Source organism: Plecotus auritus, assembly GCF_963455305.1.
Source record: "Plecotus auritus genome assembly, chromosome: 9".
In the NCBI taxonomy this organism is placed as follows: Eukaryota; Metazoa; Chordata; class Mammalia; order Chiroptera; family Vespertilionidae; genus Plecotus; species Plecotus auritus.
The window spans coordinates 68,524,378-68,539,832 of record NC_137783.1 but is presented as its reverse complement, the minus strand read 5'-3'; the positions used below and the strand labels follow the sequence as shown (position 1 = coordinate 68,539,832).

Genomic DNA, 15,455 nt, shown 5'->3' with positions numbered 1-15,455 from the left:
CACCCACCAGGGGCCCCACAGTGGGGCTGCAGCCTGAACACTGACCCTCAGCTCTGTCCAGAGCTGAGGCCCTGTCCCCAACCCCTAGGAACTGTGGGCAGCCAGGCCAGAGGGACTGGAGGTGCCAGGCCTGGAGCCCTGGGAGCTCGCCAACAGAAGGAGAGTGTTTGGGGCCCCTGAAACACACGGAGGCCACACCCCAGCCCAGGCCCTGTGCACGCGGGCGGGAGGTGGCAGCTCACCCATCACGGTCAGGTTCAGCTGGCTCTCTCGATTGCCCGCAGGGAAGGTGGCGAACTCGCAGATGTAGACGCCCTCGTCGTCCAGCTCGAGGCGGGAGAGGCGGATGGTGCCATCAGTGAAGGAGGGCCGCAGGAACTGCACGCGCTCGCGGTAGGGGGCCAGCACCGAGACGCCCATGGCCGGGTTGAAGATGGCCACGTTCTGCTTGGAGCCGTTGGTCGCTTTCTGCCAGGTGACCTGGGTGATCTTCACGCCGGGCAGCGGGTTGGCGAAGCTGCAGTGCAGCACCACATCGGTGCCAATGAACCCGGACATGGAGTCGTTCACCTGCACCATCTGGGCATGGGCACCTGGGTGAGGGGGGGGGCGGGCGGCAGGGGGGTCAGTGCCAGGCACACCCTCCACCCAGCTCCCGCGACTGTCTTCTTTCCCGGCAGCCACACTCTCCTTATTCTTTTCTCAAAATATATTTTTATTGGTTTCAGGGAGGAAGGGAGACAGAGAAACATAAATGATGAGAGAGAATCATTGATCGGCTGCCTCCTGCAAGCCCCACACTGGCGATCGAGACCCCAACCTGGACATGTGCCCTGAGCTCCTGGTTCATAGGTCGACACTCAACCACTGAGCCACGCCGGCCGGGCATATTCTCCTTATTCTGATTACACACAGAATACGTGCTTGTTATAAAAACACTGTGTGTTTTATAAACACAGTATAAAAATACTGAGATGAGCCCTGGCTGGTGTGGCTTAGTGGATAGAGCATTGGCCTGCAGACTGAAGGGTCCCAGGTTCAATTCTGGTCAAGGGCATGCACCCAGGTTGCAGGCTCGATTCCTCCAGTGTGGGGTGTGCAGGAAGCAGCTGATCCATGATTCTCTCTCGTCATTGATGTTTCTATCTCTCTCTCCCTCTCCCTTCCTCTCTGAAATCAATAAAAACATAGAAAGAAAAAAACTGAGAAAAAAGTGAGAACCCATGGCCCCGCCACTCAGAAACACCATTGGTCATCTTGTGGGAACGCCTTTCCCTTTCTTCTCTGTAGCTGCCCAGCCATCTACTTACTTTTCCCCACAAAATCAAGACCACACTTTGCATGTTGCTCTATGCTGCCTTTCAGCTGGTGCTATGCTGTCAATATTGCTCCATGGCAGCAAGTACCTGTCCACACCCTCAATTTTTAATTTTTTGGTTAATCCTCACCCGAGAACATTTTTCCATTGATTTTTAGAGAGCGTGAAGGGAGAGGGAGAGACAGAGAAACATCAATGTAGAGACACATTGATTGGTTGTTTTCCACAAGCCCCGACGAGGGCCAGGGAGGAGCCTGCAACCAACATACATGCCCTTGACTGGAATTGAACCCGGGACCCTTCAGCCTGCAGGCCAATGCTCTATCCACTGAGCCACACCAGCCAGAGTTCATTTTCCATTTCCAATGAGGGTTGAATACACTGCTCTTGAGCCCAGCCCAGCCGAATGCCACTAGCCGCTTCACTTTGTCGGACCTGGGTTCCCTCCTCTTGCAGATGGGGCGGATAATCCATGGCCTCCACCTCACAGGGCTGCTAGGAGAACCAAATGGTCTGATGGATGAGGAACTGAGGAGGCAGGAAGCGCTGGGGGACATAGGACCCCGGTGGCTCTGCTCTCTCCTCCGCAGAGTTCCATCCTGTGTCCGGGTGCACTGGCTCACTGCCTCCTCCCCACCCCGACCCAGCGGGGCAGGCAGAAGCAGGCGCAGCCTTCAGAACCTGCCTGGTTTGAGTTTCTCCCCCTCCTCCCATTTATTCTACCACTAGGTGCTGAGTCCATGTATCAGCTCTTGAATCATATGAGCAATTCAGTCCCAGCCCCAAGGAGCAGATGCAACACTTCCCGCCTCCTACTCATGCAGTTCCCGAGATTATCCGCCCCTCCCCCCGCTGGATAATCCACTCGGCCACCTCCTCTGGGAAGCCCCCTCCCCCGATCCTCCAGCTGTGAACCAGCCACATCCACGACAGCTCCTTTCTGCCTCGTGAAGTGGCTGCTCACACGCCTGACACAGTGGGTGCTCGGTAAATACTTGTTCTACAGAAGATTTACAGATCAAAAACCAAGATGGCGGCATAGGTAAACACCTAAACTGCTGCCTCGCACAACAATTTCAAAACTACAACTAAAAGACAGAACGGACACCATCCAGAACCACAGGAAAGCTGGCTGAGTGAAAATTCTACAACTAGAAGGAAAGAGAAAAGCTCACAGAGAATTGGAGGTACGGCAAAGGGTCTTTGTGCGCGCAGAGGGAAGGGCGGCTGAGAGCCTGGCTGACTTTCTCTGGCGGAAGGGGGAAGGAAGCCCCCGATCGCACTGAACCCCAGTTCTGACTGCACTGAACCCCAGTTCCGGGCGAGCCCCTGGGGACCCACGCTCTTACGGGGGGAGTCTGGACTCTCGGGCGGAGACTCGGGAGCCAGGGAAGGCGGAGGATTGAAAGCGCGCGCGCGCCAGTGCGCACAAAGGCTGCGGAGGTTGCCACAGGCTTTCCCTAGTGGAAGGGAGTCAGAGGCCCCTGACTGCACTGAGCCCCAGTTCTGACTGCAGTGAACCCCAGTTCCAGGCGAGCCCCTGGGGACCCATGCTCTTGTGGGGGGAGTCTGGACTCTCGGGCGGAGACTCGGGAGCCGGGAAGGCAGAGGTCTGAAGGCACGCATGTGTGCTCAAGGGCAAGGCTGACGGGAAGCCAAGACTGAGACTCCACCCCATCCAAGCTGAGCACAGAGGCTACTGCAACTTGGCAAGTCTAATCCTATAAGGCTGTCTCCAGCACCGAACTTCTCCCAGCATAGACACAGCTGATCCTTACAGCCAATTGGCCTGGAGGTCAATTCTTCCCAGTGATACCAACAACAATAAAGACTTAATTACAACAAGGCTGTACACACAGTCCACAAAGGGGTGCACCAAGAGTGTCCACCTCAGGTTAACTGGGGAGGCAGACCCACTGGGCCATATTGGAAACCTAGCACACAAATCTACCTTACCAACTCAGGGAAGCAATGAAAATGCGGAGACAAAGAATCAGATCACAAACGAAAGAAATGGAGGAAAACAAACGACTGGATATAGAATTCAAAACCACGGTTATAAGGCTTTTTAAGAATATCCTAGAAAAGGCCGATAAATATAACGAGACCCTCGAAGATATAAAAAAGGACCAACTAGAAATTAAACATACACTGACTGAAATAAAAAATATTATACAGAGACCCAAAAACAGACAAGAGGAACACAAAAATCAAGTCAAAGAATTGAATTACAAAGAAGCAGAAAACACTCAACCGAAAAAGCAAAAAGCAAAAAAATATCCAAAAAGTTGAAGATAATGTAAGAAGACTCTGGGACAACTTCAAGCGTACCAACATCAGAATTATGGGGGTGCCAGAAGAAGAGAGAGAGCAAGATACTGAAAACCTATTTGAAGAAATAATGACCGAAAACTTCCCCCACCTGGTGAAAGAAATAGACTTACAAGTCCAGGAAGCCCACAGAACCCCAAACAAAAGGAATCCAAAGAGGACCACACCAAGACACATCATAATTAAAATGCCAAGAGCAAAAGACAAAGAGAGAATATTAAAAGCAGCAAGAGAAAAACAGTTAGTTACCTACAAGGGAGCACCCATACGACTGTCAGCTGACTTTTCAACAGGAACTATGCAGGCCAGACGGGAGTGGCAAGAAATTTTCAATGTGATGAATAGCAAGAACCTACAACCAAGATTACTCTACCCAGCAAAGCTATCATTCAGAATTGAAGGGCAGATAAAGAGTTTCACAGACAAGAAAAAGCTAAAGGAGTTCATCACCACCAAACCAGTATTATATGAAATGCTGAAAAGTATTCTTAAAGAAGAGGAAGAAGAAAAAAGTAAAGATAAAAATTATGAACAACAAATACATATCTATCAACAAGTGAACCTAAAAATCAAGTGAATTAAAAACCTGAGGGACAGAATAATCTGGTGAATATAATAGAATCAGGGGCATAGAAAGGGAGTGGACTGATAATTCTCAGGGGGAAAGGGGTATGGGGGGTTCATGAAGAGACGACAAAAATCATACACCTATGGATGAGGACAGTGGCGGGGAGGTAAGGGTAGAAGGTGGGGTGGGAAATGGATGGAGGGGAGCTATGGGGGGAAAAAGGAGAAATAATTGTAATAATCTGAATGAAGATTTATTTAAAAACAAAACAAAAAAAAAAAAAAAAAGAAGATTTACAGATCAGCCCCGGCCGGGGAGTGCCATTGGCTGGAGCGTCACCCCAACCCGCTGGGGTCGCACATGGCATCCCTGGGCAGGGCGCATACAAGAATCAACCAACGAACATATAAGTAAGTGGGACAACAAATATCTCTCTCTCTTCCTATCTCTGAGACCAATCAATAAAAAAATTATTTACAAGTCACCATGGAGGTAGTGAGAGTGGTGATTCGCAGGAAGGAGGGAGCGATCAGTGGGACTAAATAAATCCCCCCCACAGCCTCCCCCAGCTGTTCTATCCCACCGAGAATGGCTTCTGCTTGCACTTCCTCAGCCCTGAACTTGGCTTAGCCCTGACCGGGCAGCCACCTCCTCTAGCGCATGCCTTCCGCTATCTGCGGCCCGAGCCTCTGTGCACAGCGTGTCCCTGCACCCCCACTCACTCGGCCAGCTTGCTGAGCGCCATCAGCTACAGCAGCGCTGGGCCCTGCACGGACCCAGAGGCACAGCACGGCCTGGAGGCTTCCAGAGGGGTCTGGGCTCCACAGCAGGACCGTGGGCCGTGCTGCCTCTGCACGTGAGCAAGGCACAGTCCTCTGAAGGCCCCAACACCATGGACAGGGAAGCGGGCTGCCCCCTCCTCCCCTTACAAGGGTACAGGCCAGCTCTAGGCCACTGGGCTGTGCCCTGTGCTTGGCACACAGGGACTCAGGAAATGATTGTGACTAAAGGTCGCTGGTCCCTCCACACCAGGCCCCTGCCATGCTCTGAAACTCCCGAGGACCCCCTTCTCCCCCACCCGCACGCCCACAAGCCCACCTGGGTTATCCATAGCCCTACCCCCAGCTGTCCCTCAGTCGGTCTGTGGGGTTCCAACATGTCCCTGCAGGCTGGTGGACATCTGACAGAGGAGCACCCACAGGAGGTGAGGAGGCCTGGGTCCTATCGGCTCCATCTTGAGCTGCCTGAGACCTGTCCAGGAATCCCCTCTGAGCCCCACTTTCTTCTCCCTGAGTAGCCCTAACTGTTTGAGTCCTTGAACTGTAGCCCAGCCCAGTATGGTCAGTGGGCCGGACAGCCCAAGACCCCAGGTGACGGGCGAGGTGGCCAGCAGGGAAGTCCTGGGCCCTCCCAGGAGAACAGGGGTGGGTGCTCCCTGCCCGTCCACTTGCCAGGCTCGCCCAGCAGCTGAGATAATGCGGGTACAGTTGGGGAACTTTCACCAACAAAGCAGGAACAGGAAAAGCCGGTTGGGAGCGCTTGGGCCAGGTGCAGGCAGGGTGGAGAGAGGGGTGCCCCAGCAGCCGTCTGGGGGTTGGCATCGGGCACGGTGGGGCCTGCAGTGGAACAAGGCCACCCCGGAGGCTGTGACCTCCTCTCCCCACATCTCCCCGCAGGTGTGGGGGCAGCAGGGCCAGTGCCTGGCCACCAGGTTGACACTCATTATGGCCTCTTCAGCGGGGACCTGAGCCTGTGGAGCTGAGTGCCAGTGGAGGGCTGGCAGCACCTGGCATGGGCGGGAGGGCGCGGCAGGGGCTCGAGCACCTGAGATCCATCCCACAAGCCATGCCTCCAGGGCAGATGTGGCCTTCCCCTACCCCATTCCTACGCTAGGGGGAGGCCGCTCTCCTAGAAGCCACTGTGGTGAGCAGTGAGAAAGCGCCCGTGTGCCTGTTCACTGGGCACAAAGTGGGTTCTCCTGGCCCATGTTCCTTTGCCCTGGGGTGGGCGGGCCGGGCACAGTGGGTGGGAAGACCTCCAGGGAGCAGGCGACTCATTCTGATGTGGATCTCTGTGCCCACAGCACTGCTGGCAGGGCCAGAGGTGTGGCCCCAGGTTGGGCATGAGGGAGCTCGTGGATATGGGCATGGGGTCACTAGGGGGGCTCAGTAGTGGAACTGGGAGAAGTTGGGAAGACTGGGAAGGTCTGAAGACCCCCCCCCTTGCACCCCTCCCCCACCTGCCATGCTTAGGAGCCCGAACCCAAGCCAAGTGTCTGGCCTGGGGCTGCCTGTCCTGGTCAGATCAGGCAATCAGGGAGAACGCCCTTGCTGTTTACACTGGGAAGATGGGGGGCTTTCACAGAGGGGGGCAGACTCCTGGTGATGCTGACAGGCAGGGCCAGAATGCCAGTCACTAAGGGAACAGGGCTCACCACTGAAGGGAGAGAAAGGGCTGATGGGAAAGGGCAGGAGTCAGGACAGGGCCTCCTAGGGGCAGAAAGCCCCCCTGGCAGCCGGGAGAGTGGCAGGATGGAGGGAGGCCCCTCGGACACTGACGAGGATTGTCACCCCCATCCCAGCCCTCTCCATGGTGTCCAGGCCTCTCCACCAGCCCCCTGGCTCTGACAACCAGAAAATGGACTCTATGTCTCATCTGCACTGCCCACCCCCTGCCTCCTGAAGGGCTGTCCAGCCCCCTTTCTGGCAGCCAGTCGGTGGGGCTGCGGAGGATTCTCATTCTCCCCCTGCCATGGACGAGCTGTGAAACCTTGGACAAATGACTTCACCTCTTTGTGCCTCAATTTGCACTGAGTTTGCACATCTATAAAATGGGGATCATAATAGCACATACCCCACAAAATCGTTGTAAGGATTAAATGAGTGGGCACATGTGAAACTTAGAGAAGCAGCACTAAGCACAAATTAAATGCTCAGTAAATGTCAGTTGCTGTCATCGTCACCATCACCACCATCATCCTCATCATCATCATCACCATGATCATCACCACCATCATCACTGTCACCACCATCATTGTCATCATCATTACCATCACTGTCACCATCCTCAGTCACCACCATCATCATCACCATTATCGTCACCATCCTCAATCACCACCATCATCATCATCACCATCACTGTCATCATCGTCACCATCCTCAGTCACCACCATCATCATCATCACCATCACTGTCATCATCGTCACCATCCTCAGTCACCACCAGCACCATCACATCCTCTCTCCTCTACGAAGCAGCGGGCTTCCCTTCCTGGAACCTCACTCAGCAGATATCTATTGAGCACCTCTAGTACGAGGCCTTGTACTGAGTGCTCCTAGGCCCCCTCTTCCAGGAAGCCCTTCCTGACTCCCATCCCTTCCTACTTAGCTGACACCTATATGTATGCACACCCTGTTGTTGTGTTTCCTGCTGTATCACCCCGTTTTCCACAGGCTGCAAGCTCCTGCAGGGGAGGAAGAAGCAGGCCTGGCCTTGGGTTGAGTTGGTCACGTCACAGCAGACCCTGGCAGGGTCCAGAGAGTGGAGAGGACCCCCCTGCCTCTTCCTGGTTCCCAGCAGCCAGGCCAGTCCACAGAAGGGACCATGTCTCCCCGTCCAAAGGCTCCCTCTTGCCTGGGAAGCAGAGGCTGTCCCAGATGTGGGAATGGGACAACTACAATGGCAGCATGTAGGAGCTCACTGGAACATGCAACCCATTGTTTTATGGAGAACAGGGTCCAGAGGGGTTGGGTCACTTGCTCAGGGACACAGAGCAGCAGCACCCAGCCGTGTTCTTTCCACCCTGCCCTAAAAACCATCACTGTCATCACCGTCACCATCATCACCACCATCATCAGCGTCACTGCCATCATCATCATAACATCTCTCCTCTATAAAGCAGTGGGCTCTCTTCCTGCCATAAAAACAGACCCCGCTTCTCAGTCTAACATCCCAGGGCCTCATTCTGGTGGTACCCCCCCTCCCCCCTCCCCGCATAGACTGTAACTTCAGTGCCTCCGTCACTTCTTCAGAGAAACGGCTGGAGCCACGGGGCCTGGGGGCTGGGAGCCTGGTGAGTGGGGGGTCAGGTGGGGGTCAGAAGCAGGGACTTTGAGAGCCCAGGAGGGGATCCCTGCAAGAGGCTGCGATATTCAGAGCAAAAAGGAGCTGGAGAGGTAGGGAGTGGAGGGTGGAGAGGCCCACGGGAGCCTGTGTCCCCGGCGGAGGGGGTTCCTGCACCCTGGGGACATCCAAGAATGAGCGTTTTCTGACCTAAAGCTCAGGCATCCTTCTTCCCGACCGCCCTGCGCTCCAGGGTCTGGGGCCCAGGCTGGCCTGTGCAGTGCTCAGTTTCCCCCGGAGTTCAGGCAGGGCTGCTTCCATGGCTTCTCAGAAGTGCTGAGCCAGCGGTGGGCGCTGGGCGGGCCTGAGACTCAGGGGCCGCAAAAGCCCGCGCTCAGCAGCACAGCACAAAGGCTCCTCAGTGTGGCCAGCAAACCTGCTCCCAGGCCCTGCCCAGGCCCTGCCACCGTGGCGCTAGTCCCAGGCCGGGGCAGGTGCCCACACAGCGGGTGCAGCCCAGTGTGCGGAGTGGCTCTGCTTCCCACCCGCGGCGAGCAGCGTCCCCTACTGCACCACGCAATCCAGACCCCTCATCAGACCAAGCAGGCGGGCCTGGGCCTGCATGGTGGGAGGGAGAGGGCCCAGGGGAGGGGCTCGGGGATTCCTGGCATGGACCCCTCCCTTCTGTTCCTCACTCCTTTCCCAAGACTCTGCCCGGGTGCCTGCACTGGGTGGGCAGGATGGCGGCCTGGCCCGGGGAGAAGTAGAGGTGCCTGGGGGGCACTGGACTCTCAACAGGGGCCCCTCCAAAACCAAACCCCATGGCCTTGCAGCCCCTCCAGGGCTTTCCAAGGATCTACCTGCTGCCCTCCCCCCGCCCCCCCCACCACTGGCAGAGACAAAAAGGGTATCTAGTGAGAAACTCACTAAGGGCAGGGAGGGCAGGGAGGGCAGGGAGGGCAGGGCAGGCAGGGAGGCCAGGGCGGTCAGGGCGCCTCCGGGGAGGTTTTGCGGTCAGTGTCACCGGGACCCACTGTGCGGCCAGCAAGAACCTGGCAGGCTCTCACCAAGGTCCTTCCTACTGTCTGTCTCATCCCCACACCCCACATGTCTCCCCACTATCGGGGGCTCCCAGGTGACCAGGCTGCATCCACAGGTTCCCGTTGGCACCCAGGGTGGTGTCCAAGGTGATCCAGGTCAGAGTGAAGAAGCAGCTGCACCCCCATGCCCCTCCCTGGGCTGGGCATGACGCGCGGGCGTGAGCGCTGTGGGCCGAGTGCCTGCTGGTGCCCCCGTGAGCCCAGCCAACCCGCTCCCCTCGGCCCTTGCAGGGCACGGGCGGCCCTGGAGTGGGCCCTGGGGTGCAGGGGGGTGGGTGGGTGCCAGCGGCGCCAGGTGTCCTGGGCCTGAATCCCTTCCACACCCACCTTGCCGCAGGGCAACCTCCCGGGAACCCACAGCCAGGGGCTAATTGCTACTGTCAGAGCCAGGCTCCTTTGGGTTTGGGGTCACAGAAACTGTGGCTGCTTTTCCCTTGGCTGACACCCCCACCCCCCAGTCCCCACACGGGGCTGGTTAATGATGGGCTATGGGGCTGGCGCCGGGCGCCTTAGGCGGGTGAGCTCCATGCGTGGGATAGGAAGGGGCGCGGTGCCTGGGAAAAGCCCGAGGGAGCGGGAGTGGGAGCCCAGCATCTCCCAGACAGGCCGGGCCAGCCTGCTCCCCGCAGCACAAAAGCCTGGTGGTGGGGGGGGAGGGTCCCCTGGGAGTGGCAGGGGGGCTGCTCTGGCGAGTCCCGTCTCTCCCTGAAACCTGGCAGGACAGGTTGGGGGACAGGGATGAATCAGGGGGCTGGGTTTTGCAGAGGAGCCCGGACTGCTCGTCTATAGCCTGTCTCATGCTGGTGCCCCATCCCCAAGGCCAGGGCAGGGCTGGTCCTGAGCAGTCCAACTAGAACTCGCCCTCAGAACCGGGAGCCGCTTGGCTCTGCCCCTTTCCCCCCGCCTTCAGACCCCCCCCCCCCGCCACACACACACACACACACACACACACACACACACACACACACACACACACACCTGCCCCTGTCCTCAGGCCAGGCCAGGCGGGAGAAGGAAGGGCACCTACTGAGCATGGAGAGGCAAGCTCTAGTCTCCGCTGCTTGGTCGCTTCCTCCTCTTGGGCCTGAGGCGAGGTAATTTCCCCTCTTTGGCCTGTTTCCTTGACGGTAAGAGGGAAATGTGGACTCCATGACTCTGGAGGACGAGGCTTTGGATGTCAAATGTCCAGCTCTGTCTGGGCCCCAGCGCCGCACCTTCCCTGGACCAGCCTCTGGGACCTCTCCACCTCTGTGTGCTGCCCAGACCTCTGTGCACTGCCCAGCAACTCCAGGCAGACCTCCTGGGTTACATGGAGCGCCAGGGAGGTCCAGGCTGCACAGCGGCAGAGCTGGTCGCCACAGCCATGCAGTCACCAAGGGCAGCAGTTGCCAGCCCCCCCCCCCCCCCACAGAAGTCCCCCCACCCCCCGCAAGCAGAGTCTCACTTCCTTAGGTTTCAACCCTCCTGGGCTGGACTCTACCTCGGTGACGTGTCAGTCCCTTTCCTCTGAACCTTAGGGACCCCCTTCTCATCCCTCCCACCCCATCTTCTCCCCATAGCCTGCCCCTGGTGCCGGCCACAGCCATCTCTTACCCGGCCTCCTAGAGTATAATGCCAGGTGTATATCCCTGCGTCTAGCTCCCTGCTCCAATCCATCCTCCACTCTCTAAAACAGAAATCATTCTCTGTGCAAAATTCTTCCCTGGCTCCCTGCAGCCTCAGGATCAAGTTCAAATCCTTCCGCTCCAGACCTCATCTGGGGGATCCCAGCCTCCAGCCACCTCCTTCCCTGCTCTCTCCTGCCACACGAAACAAGGCCATCAATTCCCTATTAAAAATACCCCTGCCCGTTGCCGGCCCCGTCCTCTTCATCTGTCTTGAATGACCTTAGCTTTGACTTCCAACCTTCCTGGAGCCTCGCCTCCCAGCCTGAGTTAGGGGTTCCTGCATCCCGCGGGCCCCATCCATCTGCCTTAGCACCTCCCCCAGCCCAGGGCCTGGCGGGGAGTAAGCATCAGAGCTCCCAAGTGGTTGGTGGAGAAGACGGAGCCCACTGGGTCCTGGGCCAGGGTGAGCCATTTCTCAGGTCTGACTGTACTTCCTGGAAGTTGCTGTTAGCGAAAGGCATGGCCCATATAGGAGGGCACCACACAGCGGGGCAGGTGGGGTAGGAAGACAGAGAGGCGAGGCCTCAGACCTGCATGGGAGGGGAGCGGACCAGCACCAGAGTCTTCCACTTCTTGACTGAAACCAGTAAGCTACACCCCAAAAGGGTGTAGGTCTGCCTGACCTCTTGCCTGCCCCCCATTTGTGTCCTCTGCTTGCGCCCACTTGCCACTCCTGGATTCCTTTCCTCTCTCCTCTGCCCCAGTTCCTCCTCCTCCTCCACTCCAGGCCATAAGGTGAAACATATTCTCCCCCAGTGGGGGCAGCCCCAAGCCCCGCTCCCCAGGTCCGAGGCCTGCAAAGCCTGCGGCTCCCCACTCCACACCCTCCTGGCCTGGTCATTCGAGGCCTCGAAGCCCTGGAACAGCCCAGCTCTAAGGCCAGGGTTCAGATGGGGCCTGCCTGTAGCTGATGCCTATCCTCTCCACCGCTGACAGCACCGCCTCACATGGACCCACAACGGAAGCCTGGATTCCCCACTGCGAGGGGTGTGTTTCTTGGTTTGTTGTGTGTGTGTGTGTGTGTGTGTGTGTGTGTGTGTGTGTGTTTATTGATTTCAGAGAGGAAGGGAGAGGGAGAGGGACAGAAACATCAATGATGGAACAACATAAACTGATGAACAAAAACAGAACCAGAGTCACAGAAGCATCGAACAGACTGTCCAACCTCAGAGGGAAGGCGGGGGGTGAGGGGGTAAGAGATCAACCGAGGGACTTGTATGCATGCATATGAGCATAACCAATGGACACAGACAGTAGGGGGGGTGAGGGCATGTGCTGGGGGGCAGGGGCGGCTGGGGAGAGGTCAATGGGGGAAAAAGGAGACTTATGTAATACTTTAAACCAGGGGTCCTCAAACTTTTTAAACAGGGGGCCAGTTCACTGTCCCTCAGACCGTTGGAGGGCTGGACTATAGTTAAAAAAAAAAACTATGAACAAACTCCTATGCGCACTGCGGCCCGGGACAAGTCGGCTGCTAAGCAGGACAGGCAGCGGCACCTGGCGGGCCGGATAAATGTCCTCGGCAGGCCGCATGTGGCCCGCGGGCCGTAGTTTAAACAATAAAGAATTAAAAAAAATTGAAAAAGAAAAAAGAAACATCAATGATGAGAATCATTGATTGGCTGCCTCTTGCACACCCCTCACTGAGGATCAAGCCCACAACCCGAGCATGTGCCCTGACCAAGAACCGAACCGTGACCTCCTGGGTCATAGGTCGACGCTCAACCCCTGAGCCACGCCAGCTGGCCGGGTGGGAAGAGGATTTAGAGAGGGGTTTGGGCAGAGGTGCGGCTTCCTGTGAGTGCCTGCTCTGGGCCTTGTAGGAGGAGGGGTGGTGAGGTGTGCGTGGGGAAGGCAGGGGAGGGGACGGGCCCGCTGCTGTTGGCATGGGGTATGCTGTGGCACGCCTGTGCCCTCAGAGGGCAGAGCATGGGGAGGAAGGGGGAGCGGGGGGCAGAGAGGGAGGCAGGGCGTGCTTGTGGCTGGCGCCCTCGCACAGGTGCAAGAGGCTGCGGAGACGAGGACAAAGATGAAGAAGAAAGTTGGGCACCTTCTAGTGGGGAAACAGCGACCACTTCGGAAGGATGTCCACCTCTCCTGGCTCCTGCGTGAGGGAAGGCGCCTGTGCTCTCCGCATCAGTGGAATGCTTGTGCTTAGCTCGTGGCAGGTCTTTTCACGTATTATGAAAGGAATTCAGTCTTGCGTTTGCGTGTCTCACCCACCTCAGCCCTCCCTGTGGCACTGGAGCCCACAGGCCAGCCCACCCCGCGCTGGTATTTGTTGCTCCCAGCACCTCTGTCCCTGCCCGGCTTCAGCCTCTGCACCTGGGCTGGCAGCTGTGCCTCAGGCCCCACCACCTCCTGCCTCAGGGGCTGCTCCTAGGCCAGGCTTGCAGGCCAGAACTCTGGCAGGACCCTGGCTGGAGTGGGCGGGGCCCTGCAGACCTCAGGTGCGGGGATTGGGGGGTGCTGCTGGGACCGGGCAGAAGGCACCGTGTGCACAGCGTCCGCCAGCAGAGGATGGTGCTCCAGGGTACTGCTGGATGGTGTGGAGGCCCTGGAGTGGGGCTGGGCTGGCCGGCCGAGATGGCCTCTGGACCCCACCCTCTAAGATGGCCTTGGTCTCATGGGCCCCAAGTGCTGAATGCGTGGCCTCATGCCCACAGCAGTGTGACCCTGGGCCCTGGACAGGAAGAGGGGTCAGCGATCAGGGCCTGTTTCTGAAGCCGTGTGAGGGGAGGTCCGCAGAGGGAGGAGGGTAGGGCACGAGCAGCTCTGGGCCTGCAGAGGCCTCCTCTGGCCTGGACCGGTGAGGGGCTGGGAGGGAGCCATGCACAGATTCCCCATGGGAAGCCCCTCCTAGGGTGTCACAGTTGCCACAACCTGGCCCAGACTCCAGTGGCTCAGTCTCCCTTCACAATCCCGTCCAGGGCCGTGTCACACTCCTGTCCAGGGCCATTACACACTGCCGTCCAGGGTCATTACACACTGCCGTCCAGGGCCGTGTCACACTCCAGTCCAGGGCCATTACACACTCCCATCCAGGGCCGTGTCACACTCCAGTCCAGGGCCATTACACACTCCCGTCCAGGACCGTGTCACACTCCCGTCCAGGGCTGTGTCACACTCCCGTCCAGGACCGTGTCACACTCCCGTCCAGGGCCGTGTCACACTGCAATCCAGGGCCATTACACACTCCCGTCCAGGGCCGTGTCACACTCCTGTCCAGGGCCATTACACACTCCCATCCAGGGCCGTGTCACACTCCCGTCCAGGGTCATTACACACTCCCGTCCAGGGCCGTGTCACACTCCTGTCCAGGGCCATGTCACACTCCCGTCCAGGGCCGTGTCACACTCCCGTCCAGGGTCATTACACACTCCCGTCCAGGGCCATTACACACTCCCATCCAGGGCCGTGTCACACTCCCGCCCAGGGTTGTGTCACACTCCCGTCCAGGGCCATTACACACTCCCGTCCAGAGCCATTACACACTCCCGTCCAGGGCCATTACACACTCCCGTCCAGGGTCATTACACACTCCCGTCCAGGGCCGTGTCACACTCCTGTCCAGGGCCATTACACACTCCCATCCAGGGCCGTGTCACACTCCCGTCCAGGGTCATTACACACTCCCGTCCAGGGCCGTATCACACTCCCGTCCAGGGCCGTGTCACACTGCCGTCCAGGGCCGTGTCACACTCCCGTCCAGGGTCATTACACACTCCCGTCCAGGGCCATTACACACTCCCATCCAGGGCCGTGTCACACTCCCGCCCAGGGTTGTGTCACACTCCCGTCCAGGGCCATTACACACTCCCGTCCAGGGCCATTACACACTCCCGTCCAGGGCCATTACACACTCCCGTCCAGGGTCATTACACACTCCCGTCCAGGGCCGTGTCACACTCCCGTCCAGGGCCATTACACACTCCCGTCCAGGGCCGTGTCACACTCCCGTCCAGGACCGTGTCACACTCCCGTCCAGGGCCGTGTCACACTGCAATCCAGGGCCATTACACACTCCCGTCCAGGGCCGTGTCACACTCCCGTCCAGGGCCATTACACACTCCCATCCAGGGCCGTGTCACACTCCCGTCCAGGGTCATTACACACTCCCGTCCAGGGCCGTGTCACACTCCCGTCCAGGGCCATGTCACACTCCCGTCCAGGGCCCTGTCACACTCCCGTCCAGGGTCATTACACACTCCCGTCCAGGGCCATTACACACTCCCATCCAGGGCCGTGTCACACTCGTGCCCAGGGTTGTGTCACACTCCCGTCCAGGGCCATTACACACTCCCGTCCAGAGCCATTACACACTCCCGTCCAGGGCCATTACACACTCCCGTCCAGGGTCATTACACACTCCCGTCCAGGGCCGTGTCACACTCCCGTCCAGGGCCATTA

At 58.1% G+C, this 15,455-nt stretch overlaps 1 protein-coding gene across 1 annotated transcript in view; it reads right to left on the bottom strand.

The window, feature by feature from the left end:
* The window catches only part of NECTIN1 (nectin cell adhesion molecule 1), a 65,387-nt gene that overhangs the window by 11,033 nt on the left and 38,899 nt on the right, over positions 1 to 15,455 (bottom strand). The window contains exon 2 of the mRNA XM_080688456.1: positions 243 to 593. Within this exon, the coding sequence (XP_080544582.1) occupies positions 243 to 593 (351 nt within the window). The remainder of the gene's footprint in view (positions 1 to 242; positions 594 to 15,455) is intronic.